The sequence below is a fragment of the Archocentrus centrarchus genome, chromosome 13, assembly GCF_007364275.1.
Source record: "Archocentrus centrarchus isolate MPI-CPG fArcCen1 chromosome 13, fArcCen1, whole genome shotgun sequence".
In the NCBI taxonomy this organism is placed as follows: domain Eukaryota; kingdom Metazoa; phylum Chordata; class Actinopteri; order Cichliformes; family Cichlidae; genus Archocentrus; species Archocentrus centrarchus.
Genome location: NC_044358.1, coordinates 13885178 through 13904969, shown reverse-complemented (window position 1 = coordinate 13904969; position 19792 = coordinate 13885178). Strand labels below are relative to the sequence as shown.

Sequence of the window (19792 nt, the reverse complement as noted above, 5' to 3'; positions counted from 1 at the left end):
AAACTCATCTGAGAGGCAGTTTGTGAGAAAGTCAGTGGTCTCCTGAGGAAGATGAAGGTCAAACACAGAGAAGAGCCATGATTATGATTTACTCATTCAACACTGAATGTCTCATCATCATCATCATTTCTTCAGTACGACGGCATGAATGAATCAGTCTGCAGGATTCATATTTTCCAGATTTTTCAAAGAGCTGCACATAAACCATGTTTTCCAGGTCAGGAAATGGGTCCTGATGCAGGTACCATCATCACACCCATGCAGGTACCACCACCTGTGGCTCAGAAGGTAGAGCAGGTCCTCTACTAATTGGAAAGTTGGTGGTTTGAGTCCTGGCTGCTCCAGTCTGCATGGGTAAGATACTGAACCCCAAGTTGCTCTCCAATGCAACTGTTGGAGTGTGAATGGGTAAATACAAACATGTGCTTTCTTATTCCTGGTGAAGTATGTCGTTACCTTCCCTTTTCTGGCCCAACTGTCAACCAATCAGCAATCGTCCTGCGTCTGTGAGCTCTGTGATTTTGGATCTGAGGACTGCACTGGGGCATGCTTGAGGATCCTGAAAAATCCTTTGAGTAGGCAAATACCTACATAACCACAGTACCATAAAACAAGGATTGCACAGTACCTGAACCTAGTGCTTGTCCCTGAGGGCGGTGGGTCCACAGAGCAGCAGATCCATGTTGCTGGTTTGGCTGAGTAATCCATTCCCAGGTCTCGCTCCAGGAGATGCCACTTGTTTCATTTTCAGGGTCAGGTGCTGCAGATTCATTTGGGTTTGGCCCCTCCCATTGGACCTATTTCCCTCAGCAGGTGCCTCCAGGATCTCAGAGGGACACAACCCCGTCCATCATGTTAAGGTGGCGTTCACTGGGGGGTTGGGGGGGTTAGGCAGTGACTTTAGTGTACTTCCTCTTCAGGGTCAAACAAACAGAACCAAACTGAAGGAGTAACTGCAGGCAGGAGGACGGGTTGAAGAGGAGCCGCCCGTAACAACACTTCTGAGTGAAGGCAGCAGCCATCTTTGTTCTCCTTTCATTTAGTACTTTCATTTAGTTTTGTACAGCGAATGAACAAGTACATGAACAAGTGTCCTCACAGCTTTCTGATAAGGAAACCATGACTGCTCTGCTCTGCTGGAGCGACTGTGGGCTTCCTGGTCTCCTCACTGAGGAAGGACCTTCTTGCTAAGCCTCAGTCTGATGAGTCCTGTTGGTTCAGAATGACTGAGGCTGCTGTGAACTCAGAGCTTTATACCTACACACAGGTCACTCTCCGGCAGTCTGCAGGGTGAACTACGGATCTTATTTACACTTTGCCTCGGGTGGACTTTTAGGAATGATTAAGGCAGGAACAGGAAGCAGCTGAAAGGCGTTTGGAGACGCACAGAAGAGCTGGAGTCTGTTTTTTTTCACTAATGGGCTCAAAGCTCAGACAAAGCAGGAAGACCACACAGATAACCCAAGTTTAATTTCATTAAATGAAGCTCAGAGAAATGTGCAGTGGCTGTGTCAGCAGTGTGCTGAATGTGTGGATGAGAAGAGTGCCAACAGGTGAGCATCCTCGTAGGACCCACCTGTCACACCCTGCCAAGGACAGAGTGGGTCGAGTGGGAGGAGTCAGCACAGGTTTTCCTTTATCGCTCTGAGTAAATACAGATGGAAATATTAAACCTTTTCAAACGCTCTCCAACAGGCCTGCAGAGCTTCCAGCAGTTTCAGCTTCCTCTTCAGGTAGCACCTGCTGGGTATCCCATCATGCCTGTGTTTCTGGCACAGTTCCCGGGGGCCTCAGGGGCCTCCTGGCAGGCATCGAGCTGACCCAGAGGCCTGGAGCACCAGGCTTCTGACAGCACGTCGCTCACAGAGACGGAGGAGGAGACAGACTTTCAGCCGGAGCTGAAGGATGACGATTTAATTACACTTCTGTCCATTCATCTGTCCATCCACACACACACACACACACACACACACACAGACTGTATAAACACACACTCGTCAGCAGGTTCCCACACCTCACAATCAGCCCCCTCATCTTGTTCTTTTCTTGTATTTTTTCGGGTCAATGAAAAGAAACGATTCGCCGTCTGTTTTTACAGGCTGCTCATTGCCATGGTGACCGGGAGCAACCAAAAAACGTCCCACAGGTCAAACTGGACGTCTCAGCCATCAGCTGAGGGAACCAGAAACAGGTTTTCTCAGTTTAAACAGAGCTGAATTATGAGCACTGCTGAGAGGAGCCGAGGTGAAAGCAGAGCAGCTTCAGGTGTCACTTTGTGTCCTCAGGATGAGTTAAACTGAACCTGAAGGGCTTCGACGGTCAGAGCTGCAGTTCCTCCAGAGTCCACCAGAGGCTCCATCCCCATGTTAAACCAGCAGAAATAAAGCACCTCACCATCCAATGCACAGATATATATACCTAGACGCCGCATTGAGCGCTGACTGGTATGTCAGTGTCGCCGCCATATTGGATGTGGCAAAAGAGGCCAACATAACATGAGCAAGATGCTGCACTCTGGTGCTGCGTGGAGTTTTTCAAACCATTTTACAGTCAAAACGGGATCACATGGGATTACCTTTCACAGGTAAGACTGGCGAATTGTTTTTGATGGTTTTGATTTGAACATTTTGAAAACAGAATTTTTTTTGTGCCTAAAAGTTTCCCAGTGTATATTAGTGCATATCTGAATGTGTGAATGAACGCATTAACTTAAATAACTTTGTAGAGGCTCTTTATGAAGTTCAGTCCATTCACTTGTATTGGTCTACAGCGCAGATCTACCACATCCAATATGGCGGACGTGCTGACGTGTCACAGCAATAGGCCGCCCCTCTCAATGCCGCGTCTACATATATATGTCTATGCTCCAATGGTCTTAGCCTATTAAACTGGGCTGACCCACAGGTCACATTAAAGTGACAGCTCCCCCTAGTGTCCATAGTAAAGATGACAACATCAAACAATTACATTCACTCCAGTGTTCTCTCACATTAAGGCATTTATTGTTAACCGTAACTCTGAGAATATCGGTTATTTCTTGGATATTTCTGACATCTAAAGGTTTTTCTTCCAGAATGTGACTTACCTGTCCAACAGCACGAAATCTGTTACTGTCATCTTTTAATTTAAAAAAAAATGTGTTGCTGTTTTTGTGAATGTGAACAGGGAGGGGGGAAGTGACAGCCAATCACATGCTGTGACGCAGACACTCATGTAAGCACAGGTGTGCACACGGGTGATAAATTACAGCAGCATAAAAATATTATTCAGAATTATGCATATTTGCATAAATGCAAAGTTTAGACTTCAGATAATGAGGCTCACTTTGACCAGTGGGTGCTCAGCTTCCCTGCAGCTAGCTGGACCACTGGACCATGTTTGTGCTGTTGGAGTCTTTTCAATGCAATTATCTGACCAATAATATGGCTGCTGTGCACTTCAGACTGTCCAGGAAGGCAGAGCTCCAATTTGATGAGTGAGATTCTGGGATTTTGAAATTCGCTGTTGTTTGACATGTTTGGAGGTATAAGGTTATAATGTGTCCAGTCTTTACTACATTTTCCATCACTCATTTTCCTCACCAGTCCCGCGTGTAGCCTCTATGTAAAGCGCAACTTCCTCTGGCTCTTTACTGTTTCCATTTGGCAAGAGCCCCTCCCTCTCTGGTGTTTGCTTACTCTCTGCGTGCTGTGTCCGTGCCCCCTCCCCTCCCGCTCAGTGGAGACACTCATATGCTACCATTCATCTTAACCAATCACGTGCAGCTTCTACCAAAAAAAAAAAAAAAAAAAAAAAAAAAAAAAAAAAAAAAAAAAAATCAAACGAACAAAAAGAAAAAAAGGAAACGGCTCACTATCAGAAGCCGGCTCCCGTAGTTCACTTCAAAGAGCCGGATCGTTCCCGACCGACCCATCACTACTGGACTGGTTCACTGGCTTTGGTGGAAACAGACAGACTCGGGGAAACTTGATATTCACTCTAGTTTTATTGAGAAACACAACATGACAGATTGAAACACTGGTGTATCCTTGAACACAACACACGTCCTTCTTTGTGTGTACCAGCTGCTGCACTGACACGGCAGGAACCAGCGGAGGCACGCTCCGTCCCATTTCATCACATTGAGTTAAATGAAATGTGGACACTGATGCCGCTTTTCCACTGGTACCTGCTTGGCTTTTTCTATTAGGTTCTAGTACCTGGTACCAGGTGCTTTTTTAGTACCCATTTGCTGCAGTTCCAAGCAATCTGAGTCGAGCTGAAAATGTGACATTAACAGAATGCATGCCACTGATTGGCCAGGGAGAGAGGTCACTAGAGCATCTCTTTCAAAAGAATCAAACCTGCCGTTTTGGAGTCCCAGTAACGAGGGAAATGTCTGCATGCTGAGGACAGACTGAAGCTGTACAGAGTGACCGTTTGTGTTGCATACAAATTATGTCACTGGACTTTTGGGCCACCTTGCCGAGGCAGCACTCAAGTGGAAAACAATCCATGCAGTCGAGTCTCGTGGAAAAGAGTCAAAAGTTTCAGAAACAGGTCCAAGTTAAATTGTAACAAGTTAAATTTGCCGTTCAGACGACCCCGTCGTGGATCGCTTCCAGCATGGATCTAGAAACACCCACCTCTTCTGAACCCGGGCCCCTAATTCATAATGAACCACCAATGAATGTTGAAGAAATGAGCGCGCTCCTGGTGGAGCTGTACACTTAAAGAATAAAAAACTTACATTATTTCCAATTTACTTATCTGAGTCTGAACAATGTTTTATTTAGAAAAAGGGGTGGATTCTCTCTGTTACATCCGTCTATGACTCCCTCTTGATGTGTCAAGACACTTGTATCGATACGTCACCGCTAAAATTAAACCCACAAGCTTCACTGGTTCCCGTGCCTGTCTAATGAAATAGGTTGATTGACCTTCATAACGCTCTTTAAATATCTGAGTGCTCAACAAGAGTAGAAAAGCGCCATATACGAACTAGTCCATTTACCATTTATATGTAACAACACCGGAGATAGCAGTGAGGTGGAGCCAGCCAAGTCAAGCTGACACTCTCCGGCGCTCGACACCGCGGCTCTCCATCCACTCTCCCTGTGAAATCAAATCTTGTATTGGTGTGTGCCGGCTGATACACATGCTACTTTTCCACCGCCGAGGTGCCAGTGCTGGTTTCAATGAACAGGCAAAACGCTTAACGGGCCCGCGTTCCCACCGCGTTTCAGTGAACTGCTCCTTTACGTATAAGTGTGGGCGGGTCCTCGTCTGGACACGGAAGCCTAAGGGCGCAAACGTGGGAGAACACGCTCTCCTTTTTTGTGCTGCAAATACGTTTTAGGGTCCAAACCAAACTACTGCAGCATCTGTGTGCAGCACAGAGGGAAACACAGACAGCGATTAGAGCAAGACGACAAGTACGCACTTTGTGCCCTTTTATCTGTGATATGAACGGATACAAAGCAGCAAGTTCAGCCTTAGAGCCCAACCTAATTCACAGCCCTGAAAATCGCTTCGCTGTAATACACATGTAATATGGTAGAAAACTTGATGTTGAGACGGCAGAGTCACGCCCTTCTGCTGCTTTCGTCACGCCTTCTTGGTTCAAGACCAGCTAGTTTGAGGGGCCTGAGTTGAACCCGTTTTTCAGCCGAGCACCGAGTGCATTTGCGGTGGAAAAGCCGCCTAACAGTTCAAATACTGGCACGGGCACCGAACTCCCGTCGGTGGGAAAGAGGCCTAAGGCTGCTTTTCCACCGACGGGAGTTCGGTGCCCGTGCCAGTATTTGAACCATTCAGCAGCTTTTCCACCGCAAATGCACTCGGTGCTCGGCCGAAAAAAATGACGGAAGTGGCAGAGGGGCGTGACTCTGCCGTCTCAACATCAAGTTTTCTACCATATTTCATGTGTATTAATGAGAAAAGCGAAGCGATTTTCAGGGCTGTGAATTAGGTTGGGCTCTAAGGCTGAACTTGCTGCTTTGTATCCGTTCATATCACATAAAAGGACACAAAGTGCGTACTTGTCGTCTTGCTCTAATCGCTGTCTGTGTTTCCCTCTGTGCTGCACACAGATGCTGCAGTCGTTTGGTTTGGACCCTAAAACGTATTTGCAGCACAAAAAAGGGGAGCGTGTTCTCCCACGTTTGCGCCCTTCGGCTTCGTGTCCAGACGAGGACCCGCCCACACTCATACGTAAAGGAGCAGTTCACAGAAACGCGGTGGGAACGCGGGCCTGTTCTTAAGCGTTTCGCCGGTTCATTGGGAAATGGCACGAGCACCGGCTCCTCGGCGGTGGAAAAGCAGCCTTAGTGAGGCCGAACCCAGCCAACAAGCTCAGGGCTCACATTGATTCAGTGTTATGGTGAGTTGTATTTCTCATGTGCTTAATACAGTAAAAATCGCCTCGGTCGAAGTCGCTCTAGTCAGATGGCTTCTGCAGGTCCCGATTTTTCCTGACGTTAATTCCAATAAAAGCTTCACCTAAATCAGTCGGACTTTCGCCTACCTCAGATGAAAACTCTGCTCCCATTGTAATACATTTCCAATTAAATGCGATCCATAAGTCGAATGAGTTTAGTGCTAAATCCCTCCTCAGCTCCGCCCACTTCCATGCATCGGCTCGTTCATGCACAGCTACACACACCAACAACGCCTGGAGACGCTTTAGTGTCTGTATCAGTTCATTTCACAGGAGACCATCATGGCAGCAGGAGGCAAGTAAGCTACAAACTCGCACTGATGATCAAAAATATGAGCTGATATAATTTGTGGAAGCAAATCCAAAGATGAAGCAGAAGAAACTGCAGCGAAATTCGATATTAGAGCCCAAACTGGGCCATTTGAATCCGACTGAGGCGATTTCTACTATATTTGTCTTATTTTGAAGGCATATTTAAACGTTACCATGGCGACCAGAGAGCGTTGCATGCAGAGAGGATGTTATTCATGCTGTGGTGCGGGGCGCCTGGGTGGCTTAGTATGCCGCGTTGCGATGCAGGCGGCGCGGGTTCGAGTCCCAGCCCGTCGCCAATTTGCCTGCGTGTCTTCCCCTGTATCTTTCCCCCATTTCCTGTCTCTCTCCACTGCCCATAAAAACCGCTGTGGCCAAAAACATTCATGCTGTGGTGCAACGTCAGGAGGACGCTGCTGACAGAGGTGCATAAGAATACACAGTGAACTCGTGTTTATTATTATACTTAGAAAATATCACGCTTTTGATTACGGTGGTATCATTTATTTTGACGTATTTATCCGCCACACCTTAAAGGCTGGTCCGTGGCTCAAAGGTTGGGGACACTGAATATGTCAAAGGGTATCCTAGGTAACCAGAGCCTGGAACAGCCCTATAGGGACCGACCGGCAGCTACGTGTGGGCGGGGCCTTACACAGATGACCCTCAGGTCAGTCTGAAGCAGAAGCTGGTGTCTGCTGTGATGGTCTGAGATCAGGCCCAGAGGTAAACGAGGAGATCGGACAAACTTAAACCCGATACGGTTTTCGATGTTTGGGACCTGATCCCAGAGCTTCTTCGTGACGCCTCGCTCTGTAAACACAGACTCCGGATGCCAATTACAGCCGGGCAGGAACCGGAATTCCTCTGGAGGAGCATCCAGGTCAGGACTGCTTCAAAGGGTCCTGGTCTGCAGGTCTGTGTCTCCAAACTGTGGATGTGAATTTAGTTTTGAGCTGTCAGTCAGGTCTTTTTTAGCCCCTCCTACCACGATGCTTCCTGGAATGTAATTGGCTCCTCAGTCAGACTGAACAGGTGTGTGCAGCAGCTGGCTGAAGCTCTGACGAAACAACATAGATTATAAACAGGAAGTTACATTTGCTCATTTTTCAGGCCAACACATCGACTATGACATCAGGGGTTTCCCCCCTTCCCATGAGCCTCGGCTGCATCAGCAGCACGTCCTGTAGATCCCACTGCGGTCGATGTATCAAACCCATTTAATGAGGTTGTGATCGCTGTAGTTCACCTCGGGCTCAAAGACTTCAGGAAGCAAACGTCCAGACCCAACAGAGCAAACGAGACCTGAAGAGGAGGAGGAGCAATTAACGAGCAGCAGGTGATGAAGAGCGGCGTGCAGCAGGTACGTGACTTCCTGTTCTTACCTCAAAGTTCACTTCTTATCACTGATGGACAGCACTGATCTGAGACTCCTTCATCCCCGCAAACACTTTATCCTGAGACACACACACACACACACACACACACACACACACACACACACACACACACACACACACACACACACACACACACACATTGTTTGTACGGCACTGCAACACAAACCAAACTGGATGCTTTTTCAGCTGAAGGAGAGAAACTTTGACTCCAACCGAGCCAGCTGCTGCAGTACTGTGCAAAAATCTTGAGCCATCCCTCATTTCTTTATGTTTTGCTTTTAAGCACCCAGACTTTCCTGCCATGTTTAAAGTTTAAACTTCAGCAACAGTTCTCCAGCTTCCTGAAGCTCCTTCAAAGTTGTTCTGTGGACATCGGCTGCTTTTTCACTCACTTTCAGTCCAGTCCTCATACCTGATTATTTTCACAGGAATGTTTTTGGTTAAGCCCCTGAGCTCTGACTCATTCAGGAATAAAAAGGCTCCAAACTCAGGAATGAACCAGTGTTGTGTCTGCACATCACAGACCACTGAGCGAAGAGCCAGTTTAAACTGTATCTTTAGGCTCTTTGTTGAAAAATGTCAACTTTTTCTTTCTGCTCTCCATCTCTCTTCTTCTTTCCCTGCCTGTCAGATCTGGCAAGAATAAATAAAATAAAAATACAATTAACAAGAATAGCCTATAGAAAATTTATAGAGCACTAATTGTAAAAGCAAATATGTTTGGTACAATAATGCCTTCGGATTATCATTCCGATTGCGAAAACTGCCAGACATGACAGGTCAAAAAAAAAAAAAAAAATGTCAACTCAGTCTGACAGCATAAAACAGGATTTCAGAAAAATCTATCTACTGCAGATGAACAGTCTTTGAAAGTCACGTGCTTAAGAAACTGGAACAAATCCAGCAAAGATCTGACAGGACCTGAGATCATCTGGACCTTCAGCTGATCCATCAGCTGTTCACTGAAGCTTCATCAATGAAAGGGCGACTGTCAGGAAGCCATTCATAACCCTTTATTTACCACGGGCTTGCCGGCGGACCCATTAACTACAGAGGTGCAGCCATTTGCAGACTTGTACCGTAATAACCTTATGTTGGGTGTGAAATGCAGATTCTCTACTTTCAGAAACCATTGGGATTTTTCCGATAGGACAAATGATTCAAAGTGTGTTTGATCAGACGTTTCAGTGGTGATACGCTTGGTGTTAATCGGCTGATCGTGGCAAGTAAGGGCAGGTAACAGGTGCATTGGCGCCAATCGCCGCTGTTAAAGGGATAATGAAGGGAAACAGGAAGGAAAGGCTGAGCTCTGCCACATTACACGAGAACTGAGCTGAACATCAGCAGGTCTGACGGAGCGATGACTGTCGGTATGTATGGAGGAGGTCAGGACAGAGGTCCAACAGAGAGTGTCTGTGAAACACGCTGGAGGCTCTGTCATGGTTGGTGCTGCCAGTGGAGATGTCAAAATTGAGCTGCACCCGGTCTCCATTTTCCTGCTAAATATAATGAGATGATGGGTGGCTCAAGACTTTTGCACAGTACTGTGTAGATGGTGTTTGGGAAGCTGGTGTAGTTGGTCAGGTGTTGCATGTGCAGGTGGTGCAGAGCAGGTCTGATGAGGCGCTCACTGGCAGCTTAGGGGCGGAGCCTTCAGTCTCACTAACATTAAAATTAAAGTGATGGATCTTCAAAATAAAAGCCCAGGGCTTGAAGGACTCAAGACTGTGAGGCATCTCTAAATTATAAAAAAACAAACCCTGTCTGCCGATCACATGACCACCTTTATACCGACTCTGTTTCCTGTGTGTTTCCTGCTGTTGGAGTGTGTGTGTGTGTGTGTGTGTGTGTGGGGGGGGGGGGGGGGGGGGGGGGGGGGGGGGGGGGGGGTGCTGCAGATATGCAGGAAAAACAAAAGCAGACAGTTTGAACATGAAATTGCTGCACAGTTCACACAGTTTCATTTTAGATTTCAGACTCTGATCAATTCAATAAAATTAATCTGCTTTAAAGCATCCAGTCAGGCAGCTGATTGATCATCTTTGATTCCAGTTACATTCTGATTGACTCGCAGTCGTACCTGACTCCTGATGCCCTGCTGGGTGATGAAGGTCTTCACAGCACCAGTCTCCAAGTTCTGAGGGTAACCGAAGTCCAGAATCTCTGCAGAACACAAACGCAGTCACAAGTCCGCCCTCTTCATCATCACCTCCATCACCACCACCTCCGCAGCCTCACGGCGCAGTGCCTCCATCTGAGACATCTGTCAGCGCTGTATTTTCTTTAGGTTTTGATTTTCTCATCCAACGCTACAAAAATCAAAACCTAAAAAAACCACAGAGCAGCAGCAGCAGCAGCCCGGCGGCACCATCAGGAGACAGCACTTCCTGTTTGGAGGGGAAACAATCCCACAGATGCTCCGCGTCTCTGACTGTCACCTGCTGATACAGGTGTTTGCTGACGGACTGTAACTGACAGCAGATACCAAACAAAAGGTTATTTCCATAATGACAGATGTGATTAGACGGAGCTTCAGATCATGAACTGAAATGAGCTGCTGTGCACACCTTTACCTGACAGGTGTGACCTGACCAAAGCAGGTGCAGCAGAACAAATGTCAAGTACTTCCAGCATGTTTCTAGCTTCAGCAGGTAGCAGGACATCGACCCTCGTCTTTTTCATTCGTCTCCTCATTTCCCTCCTAAGTGCTCTGATCCTTTCGCTGCTCATACCGAGGCTCAGCCGGCTGAGCGGATTTTAGTGCCTCGTTAGGTTTGTTGTTACCAACGTTTTCGTAGTGGTTCTCCTGCAGTTTGCTTTGGTGAACTTTATGTCTAACAACTTGTGGGTGCGTGGCTGAGTGTGCGCATAGCTGAATCAATCCAGCTCGTAATCATACCTATGACAGGCTGAGCTCACAAATCAGGGCCGAGAATGCTGAAAATCACCCAATTCTGGTCCCTGCCCGTTCTATCGGTGCATCTCTAACGCAAACATCCAGCCACAAAACCTCCACAGTCTGGATCCTGATCAGGTGCTAAACCACCTGAGCTGACTGCTCCCCTATCACCTCTCAGGCTGAGCTCAGACACCTGACAGCTCCTCCTGCTGCTTGTACCTGTGGTTTAGTGTTAGTGTCTAACACTCTGTACGAGGGCACATATGCCATCATGTTCAGGTTGTGATTGAGCCCGTTATGATAAATCGATGCCTTTCTGAGCAGCTCCGACAATGATAAAGTCTCTTCATCTTTCCCCCCCCCTCCCAGTCTGTACGACACAGGGAGACAGCAATGCAGACCTGTGCAGTCACATGAACGTAATGCGTCCTTTAATCGATTTGCTCAATCACAGTGATGTTCTCCACACCTGAAACACATTACCTGCTGTACAGCCTTCAAACCCTGCCCCTCCCGGACCCTCTCGGTCCTTAAATCTTGCACTTGCACATTACTACAAACAATAAACTTGTGTGTGTGTGTTTGTGTGTGTGTGTATGTGTAGGTGCATATGGGTGTGTGTATGGATGTGTGTGTGTGAGTATATCAACCCCTTTTATTTTTTTTCTATCTCCTTTCTTCCTTTTCTCCCCCCCCCCTTTTCTCCCCCCCACCTCTTGTTCTTGCCCCTTCCTTGTTGCCTGTCAGACTTGGCATGAATAACTAAATAAAAAGATAAATAAATAAAAATAAAATTGCAAACATTAACAAGAAGAGCCTATAGGAAACATATAGAGCTGTTCTTGTCAAAGCAAATATGTTTGGTACATCAGTGCATTCGGATCATCATTCCGATTGTGAAAGATGCCAGACATGACAGGCTAAAAAAAAAAAAAAAAAAAAAAAAAAATCTTGCACTGAAATTTGCATAAAGGGCTTCGCTGTGTCTGCAGCTCAAAAACACCAGAACCATTAAAGGTTATTTAAAATGATCCTATTTTTCTCTGCAGGTGTAAAAAGCTGCTTAAAGAAAAAAGTGAATATTTATGTACTTTTCCTGACATCCATCCTTCCAACGCTGCGACCGTCTCCTTTCTCATGGTGCCGTGACTTTCCTCAGTCTGTTTACCGTCCAGCAGCTCATAGACGAGGACGAAGTTGTTCTCAAAGTTCTCCTCACTGATCTTGCTGAGGTATGTTGTCACAATGTCACACATTTTGTAGAGGAACTTGAGCACCATGCTGGCATTGACGTTCTGCTTAGTACCACCAGCCGGATGATGGCGTGTTTGACATGGAAGAAACTGGTCCAGGCGATGTTGGTGATCGGGGAGCGCACCTGCTGCCAGGCGTTCACGCTGTTTCTCCATGATGAAGATCACACCAGACCAAGGTCTGAGGAGGAAACAGGAAACCGTGCAGGGTCGGGGTTTGTCTCCTTTTAGGTCAAAATAATTTTCAGATAATAAAAACTTGGCAATAAATCAGAGAAGGGGAGGGTCTGGCTCCTTAGAGCAGCTCTGAGCACAGTCTATTGAAGCCAAACTGTGCTGCAGGCCTGACTGCTGAATCTTGTAAGGCTGGTCACAGGGCCAGGATCCTCTGCTGTCACTGAGATAATATCTCTGCACGAGCATCTCTGACCACAAACGCATCACGCTTTCATCTGTGGTCCCAACGACCGAGCTATGAAAAACCAAATCCTACGTCACACGTGCTTTAGCACCTCCACTGCAGTCAGACTGATAAACAGGGTCATCTGTTCTTCAGCTGTACTGACATTTCAGACCAAACTGCACTTTTAAAGAGAAAATGTCCTCTAAACCTGCTCTGCCATGGACGACCGACCACATACGTGCACTGAAATGGGAATGTCGTAAACCTCAAATGTTCCAGGAGCTTCCGTGACGACGTTTAACTCGGAGGTAATAACAAAATTAGACCGATTAGTCTAAAAGTGGGAAACACTCAGATATGAAGTTTGAGGACTGTTTAATAGAAAATGTCAAAAACTGTGTAAACAAAATCATGTGTAACATTAATCACAGTCATATTTAAATGCTGCTTAACTGTGTGCCACCTCACATCCTGCATTATGAACACTGCACGTTAAACAGACAACTGATGTTAAATACACTGCCTGGCCAAAAAAAGTGTCGCCACCTAGATTTAACTAAGCAAACAGGTATGAGCCTCCTATTGGATAATTACTGCATGGGCGATTATCTTTCAGATGGCAACAAGTTATTTAACCCCAACTGGTGCAATGAGTTGCTTCTCATTTCTTAAACAACACGTCCAAAGACACATCGCGTGGTCCTGGAAAAGATGCCAGTCTGTTTGAGAAGGGTCAAATCATTGGCTGCATCACGCAGAGACAACATCTGAGGAGATTACAGAAACTACTAAAACTGGGTTAGAACTGTCCAACACATTATTAAAAACTGGAAGGACAGTGGGGACCCATCGTCTGCGAGGAAGAAATGTGGCCGGAAAAAAATCCTGAATGATCGTGATCGGAAATCACTTAAACATTTGGTGAAATCAAATGGAAGAAAAACAACAGCAGCACTCAGGGCTGTGTTTAATAGTGAAAGTAAGAGCATTTCCACACACAATGTGAAGGGAACTCAAGGGATTGGGACTGAACAGCTGTGCAGCCTTAAGAAAACTGATAATCAGTGAGGCTAACAGGAAAAAAAGGCTTCAATTTGCGAGGGAGCATAAAGATTGGACTCTGGAGCAATGGAAGAAGGTCATGTGGTCTGATGAGTCCAGATTTACCTGCTCCAGAGTGATGTGCACATCAGGGTAAGAAGAGAGGCAGGTGAAGTGATGCACCATCATGCCAAGTGCCTACCGTACAAGCCTGTGGGGGCAGTGCTATGACCTGGGGTTGCTGCAGTTGGTCAGGTCTAGGTTCAGCAACATTATGTGCTCAAAGAATGAGGTCAGCTGACTACCTGAATATACTGAATGATCAGGTTATTCCATCAATGGATTTTTTTCTTCCCTGATGGCACGGGCATATTCCAAGATGACAATGCCAGGATTCCTCGGGCTCGAATTGTGAAATTGTGGTTCTGGGAGCACGAGACATTTTCACACATGGATTGGCCACCACAAAGTCCAGACCTCAACCCCATTGAGAACCTTTGGGATGAGTTGGAGAAGGCTTTGCGCAGTGGTCAGAATCTGCCATCATCACTGCAAGATCTTGGTGGAAAATTAATGCAACACTGGATGGAAATAAATCTTGTGACATTGCAGAAGTTTATCGAAACAATACCACAGCGAATGCACGCCGTAATCAAAGCTAAAGGTGGTCCAACCAAATATTAGTGTGACACCTTTTTTTTTGGCCAGACAGTGTACATGAACATGTGTTACTCCAAAAGATTAACCGCCAGAAGTCATACAGTTCATGACACCAATAAATGATAAACAAACACAAACTTCCATCCATCTTCTTTGCTTATCCGGGTCGTGGGGGCAGCTGCCTGAGCAAAGAGACCTCCCTCTCTCCAGCCACCTCCTCCAGCTCCTCCGGGAACACCGAGGCGTTCCCAGGACAGCTGAGAGATATAATCTCTCCAGCGTGTCCTGGGTCTGCCCCGGGGCCTCCACCTGGTAGGACATGCCCGGGACACCTCACCCTGGAGGCAGCTGCCTCAGCTGGCTTCTTTCAATGTGAAGGAGCAGCGGCTTCATTCTGAGCTCCTCCCCCATCTCTAAGGGAGAACTCAGCATCTTCAAAGTAACTAACAATATTTGGTCTAATAAAGATTTCTGGCCTAGATTTACAGAGTTATGGCGTTTTTCTATAACGATGTCAGGGCTGCAGCACCATCTGTTGGCAGATGGCTGCATAACATTCAGGACAACAATTGACAGATTAACCGACTAATGACACAGCAACGACTAGTCGTCTAGTCGCACGTCCCTCATAAAGAGTTGGTATGGACCGCTCCCCAACAAATGCAAAGACCCTTTCAGCAGTTCCCTTCATAAAATCACCAGCAGCAGAGCCAACATCCCTTTCTAAGCTCAGGAACAGGCGAGCTACCAAAAACGAGAACATGTCGCTCCTGTTCTGGCGTCTCGTAATTTTAGAACTGAGTTTAACATTTGCTTGTTGATTTTTAAGGCCAGATCTCCCATACAGCCCTGGGTACAACCTGAGGCCCTCAGCCAAGGCTCTGCTGGCCATCCCATAATCTCATCTGAGGAGCGAGGCTAGTCTTCTGTTGGGACGGTCGACTGAGCGAGCTCACCTTCACCTTTTAACTCCCTCTTAGACCTATTTTTATAAGCAGCTTTCTCTCTGCCTCCACTTTGACTTATTCTATGTTGTTCTTTGTTTCATCTTCTCTTAGTGATCATTTTAAAATATTTGATATTTGCTTTTTTCTTCATTTTAATTTTCTTTATTCCCTCCTACTGTTTCTCCTTTAGCTGTTCCTAAATGTCTTCCCACCTTCGTTTGCTGTCCTGAAGCACGCGCTGCTGCAGAAATAAAGTTTATTGATACCATCTGTGGGGAGAGGTGATGGGAGGGAGACGCAGAGCCCGGTGAAGATGGTCTCACAGGACTTCTGATCTATGAATATGATCAGTTATGGATGTGAACCGCAGCTCTGTGCTGATTAACATCTGCAGTCAATCCTGATCTGGATGCAGGAATTTGGGGAATTTTTAGCTCCGAGTGAGCCGCGAGGAAACTGCCTTCAAATACATATGAGCCCATAAGAGGAAGAAAACTGGAGACGTGGACTCGCCGTTCCCTGGAAAATAAACTGATCTGGATCCACTCTGTCTCTCTGTGTTGTCGGAGCAGACTGCGGTGACCTCATCACTCTGAGGTTTCTGTCGGCGCCGCAGGCCCCGCCGCTATGCTGCTGTTGCCTAGCAACAGGCTCCCTCTGCATGTCAGCAGCAGTGAGACCAAAGGAAGCTGCAGAGCGTCACGTTCAGCACGCAGCTCTGCAGCGACGGCGGCAGGCGGAGCGGATCCATCCTTACCGCCTCGTCATCATCGGCAGATCGATGCATGGTGTGACTACACGCTGCCTCTGATTGGTTAACTGGTTGTATTTAAAGTCCAGGTGATTTTCACTGAAACTCTGAGATTAAATCCAAACTCAGCAGGTTTTAATCACACAAACCGTTCAAAGCGAAGCTGCTCCTCAGGTGGGATCGCTTGGAAATGTACTTCTGCTGTTGATCACATGATCAGAAAAACCAATGAGGTGAACCGAGGCCACGACTAACTACAGAAAAACCAATGACAGGTAGAATGAGCTTCCAGAGGAACAGCATCCTTCACCTAATCTGTGATCATACAGCAGAATATTTTAGATCATTTAGAAATCTGCAGAATAACTCAGTTTAAACTAAATGCTTCAGACTCCTCCCAGCAGGCTGCAGGTGAGGACAGAAACCACCTCGGGGTGGAGGGACACTTCTCCACCTTTGAGCTCACTGATCAGCTGCTTTGATAGAGGAAAATCTGGGATTGAAAATCTGAGTGAAGCGAGTCCTGTTCCACCTCTTTTCCTTTCTCCTGTGTTTTCCACGCGCGACCGTTTGATCTGCCCACACTCAGAGCAGCCACATCAAAGACCAACAAAAAGAGCACCTGATATCACAGGTACACACTGTAAATCCTTGTACTGTAAATATTTGTGTAACAGCTGCCGTCACTTTGTCCAAAACGCCCGCGATGAGCTGAGCTGAGCTGAGCTGTACTTGTGTGCAGTAACAGTTTGCACCACTAGACAGAGCAGCGAGTCACTTCTTACTTTAACCAGGTACGAACACGTTCTCGCAGCCTGGAGAAGAAGAAAGCCTCGTGCCCGACTAAAAACAATCAAACATGCACTACGGGAAGCTCTGCCCCCTGGTGGTGAGAGAGGGGCCATCTGCAGCTTCACACGTTTAACCACAGCACCGATTGTCACGACGATGACCTGGCTGGGGTTCATGCTCCATTTACTTCCTGCTATTGATGAGCTGTAAGATGACCTCAGGATCAAAAATGATCCTTACTTTTGTGTCGTTGTAAACTTTAAATGAAATGTGTTTTTCCTGGTTTGGGGACGTTGCTGCGGCCCTTTAGGTTCCCAGCTGGATTCACCCATCATTAATCAATCAATACTGATTATCTCCTCTGTGGGCATTTTCTAAGATTCTTTAAGACATTAAAAATATTAAACATTCTGCACAGGTTTGAACATCAGAGGGATGTCGAGTGTGACCACTCCACACGAGAGGATATCCTTATCTGGTCAGCACTGGTCCAGAAGCCCCACCCACCTGCTTGTGAGGGGTAGCCAATCAGAAGACAGTTGTCTTAAGGGCAGGGCTACAGTAGCTTGTTTCAGGATGCCCCTCGGCTCATCCTCTGTCCCCAAGGCCCAGGATCATATAAAGGATTATTCTGCTGAGGACTCACCCGATGTCATCGCTGTAAACTCTGGAGATCAACACCTCCCCCTGGTGGTTGTAGATGAAGAGTCCTCCAATCATGGCTGTCACTGTCAGTCAGAGCCAATCACAGTGAAGAGTCACTGCTGCACAGACATGAAGAGGACGGAGGTTATCCTGTTAACTGGTCGCACCAAAAATCACCTGAAAAAACTACGTGACGCCCTCTGGTTATTATTGGCTCTGGATAACCCATTTCATATCCTGTTAACTGGCCACATCCCACGCATGAAGTGAGTTTTATATGGCAGGCTAGACCCTCCCATTTTGATTGACACCTCAATCGGCCAATCATGTTAAGAAATGTGTTTTCCAGGGGGCGCTGTTCCCAACTGGGAAAAATCACTTTGGAAAATCAACTAAAAGAAGTCATCGCAGTCCAGCTGATGGCATTGCAACGGAAAACAGGGCGAATGAATGTAAATATTATTTTTAGAGAACCTTTAATTTCAGGGTGTAGTCCACACACACACACACACACACACACACACACACACACACCCTTAACTGGAAAACGTATTTGCAGTAATCCTAATATCAGGTCACTGAATCCTGGAACAAGCAGTGAAATACAAACATCTGAGCTGCTCTACAGCCTGATCTTAAACGAACACAGCAAAGTCAGAGGAAAGCTCTGAAAACTGACTATGAGAGGAGCACTCGAACACAGCATCGCAACAAGTCCATCATCCTCTCTGGTTTAAAAAAAAAAAAACTGTAAAAGTGGATTTATCTTTATATCACATTAAACAGACCCTTCTTCAAATGCAATCAAGTTAAAAAAAAATCTTATTTATTTAAATCTTAAGTATCTTTGCTCTTACTGTGGAAGTTTTCCTCTAAATCTTTAATTATGAACTATATTTCTTCATGAAGATCCTGCAAAGGGTGGGCATTTTCGGTTCTTTTATTATTTCATATATGTTTTTTTTTATTATTATTATTATTATTATTATTATGTTTCTAGAAAAGAAAAACGCTTTGAAACTGTAACATGATTAAACTGGCTGAAAGTCATAATCTTACATGAACCCAGAACAAAAAAATCCCCTCAGTGAAGATGACGGTCTGCAGCCTTTCAGGGGCGCATTCCGAACTCCATTGGACGAATTTCCATTTTAACGGGTCGCATTCAATTTCACGGGATTACATACGAAACCCCTCAGATCGTTTAAGCGGCCGGTAACGGCGGGCTGTGTCGCTATTTTCGGCGTACAGGAAAACCAGCCTGCCCCGTGTGTCCCGGTGTTATCTGGATCTGAACTGGAGGAATGAGGTTCCCACCCAGTCACGTAGGTCTCGGCGCCGCTCGAGAGAACGTTATTTTTCGATGACACGGACACATAAAAACGCTTAAAAGGGTCATTTTTCTTACACACAGCTGCTTTCTGTGTGAGCCGAACTGAAGGGCGGCTCCTCTAACCTCACTGAGGACACGACGCGTGAATCCACGCTGTAAAAACCGGGACTGATCGGCGCCACATGAGTGAAAACCGTGATTTTTGACGGCTGTTCCTGAGCTAGCTGTTAGCAGCACCTGCTAACGCTGCAGCGGTCAGCCGCCGCCGCCGCTGCTGCTGCAGTGCGGGCGGACGGACGGACGGAGGGCCCGACCGCGCTCCGTGTCCTTACCGGCTCCGCAGAGGGGTTGCTGGGTCTCCGGGCGGACTCTTCCTGAACCCCGCGGGCCCCGCCGTCACTCCATCGGGACATTTGACCGTGAGAACCGGATTCTCCGTCTCCTCCGTTCGGTGCCAAGATGTCGGCGCCGCGGCTGGAACATCGCGTCAGCTGACGGAGCCCCGCTGGCCGCGTCCCGCTCAGAGCACCGCCCTCCTCCGCCAGGACCCTCCCTGCCCTACAGGGCCTTATTTAACCACCGCGGCTCTTTGTTTCAGCTGCGGGGTAGCTGGGTTTTGTTGGGATTCAACATCGGCGCATCCCAGCCGGCTCCCTCTCGCTGTGCCCGCTCTCCGCAGCCGAGGTGGCAGCTGAACAGATCGGGATGCGCCCCTCACTCCCTCATATCTCAGCAGGAAGGAGACATGAGTCATTCACAGCACTGTCGGGGGGCCCAGACCGTCACCTCACATCCCAGGCTTCCGGCTCCCCAGAGACAGGCTCACCCCTGCCAGGGTCACCTTGGAAAAAAAAGTTTAATGAACCTTTACCTGGACGAATAGGGGATATATGAACAGACATATATCGTCATCCTCTTTAAATAATGGCCTAAGCCAT

The 19792-nt window shown here is 47.0% G+C and overlaps 1 protein-coding gene across 2 annotated transcripts; it reads right to left on the bottom strand.

Annotated features, from left to right (window-relative positions):
• Positions 1-7212: 7212 nt before the first annotated feature.
• On the bottom strand, positions 7213-19522 carry ap2m1b (adaptor related protein complex 2 subunit mu 1b). Of its 2 annotated transcripts, XM_030744877.1 has the most exons (6): positions 19187-19522; positions 17523-17640; positions 12121-12463; positions 10211-10293; positions 8116-8187; positions 7213-8035 (listed from the first exon to the last, which is right to left on the bottom strand). In XM_030744877.1, the coding sequence occupies exons 2-4, from the start codon at positions 17594-17596 to the stop codon at positions 10246-10248; spliced, it is 465 nt and encodes a 154-aa protein (XP_030600737.1). In that variant the 5' UTR covers positions 17597-17640; positions 19187-19522; the 3' UTR covers positions 7213-8035; positions 8116-8187; positions 10211-10245. The 2 variants fall into 2 exon arrangements, 1 of the variants encoding a protein (XP_030600737.1); XR_004020821.1 differs by lacking the exon at positions 12121-12463 and having other exon boundaries at positions 19187-19366.
• Between the last annotated feature and the right edge of the window lie 270 nt (positions 19523-19792).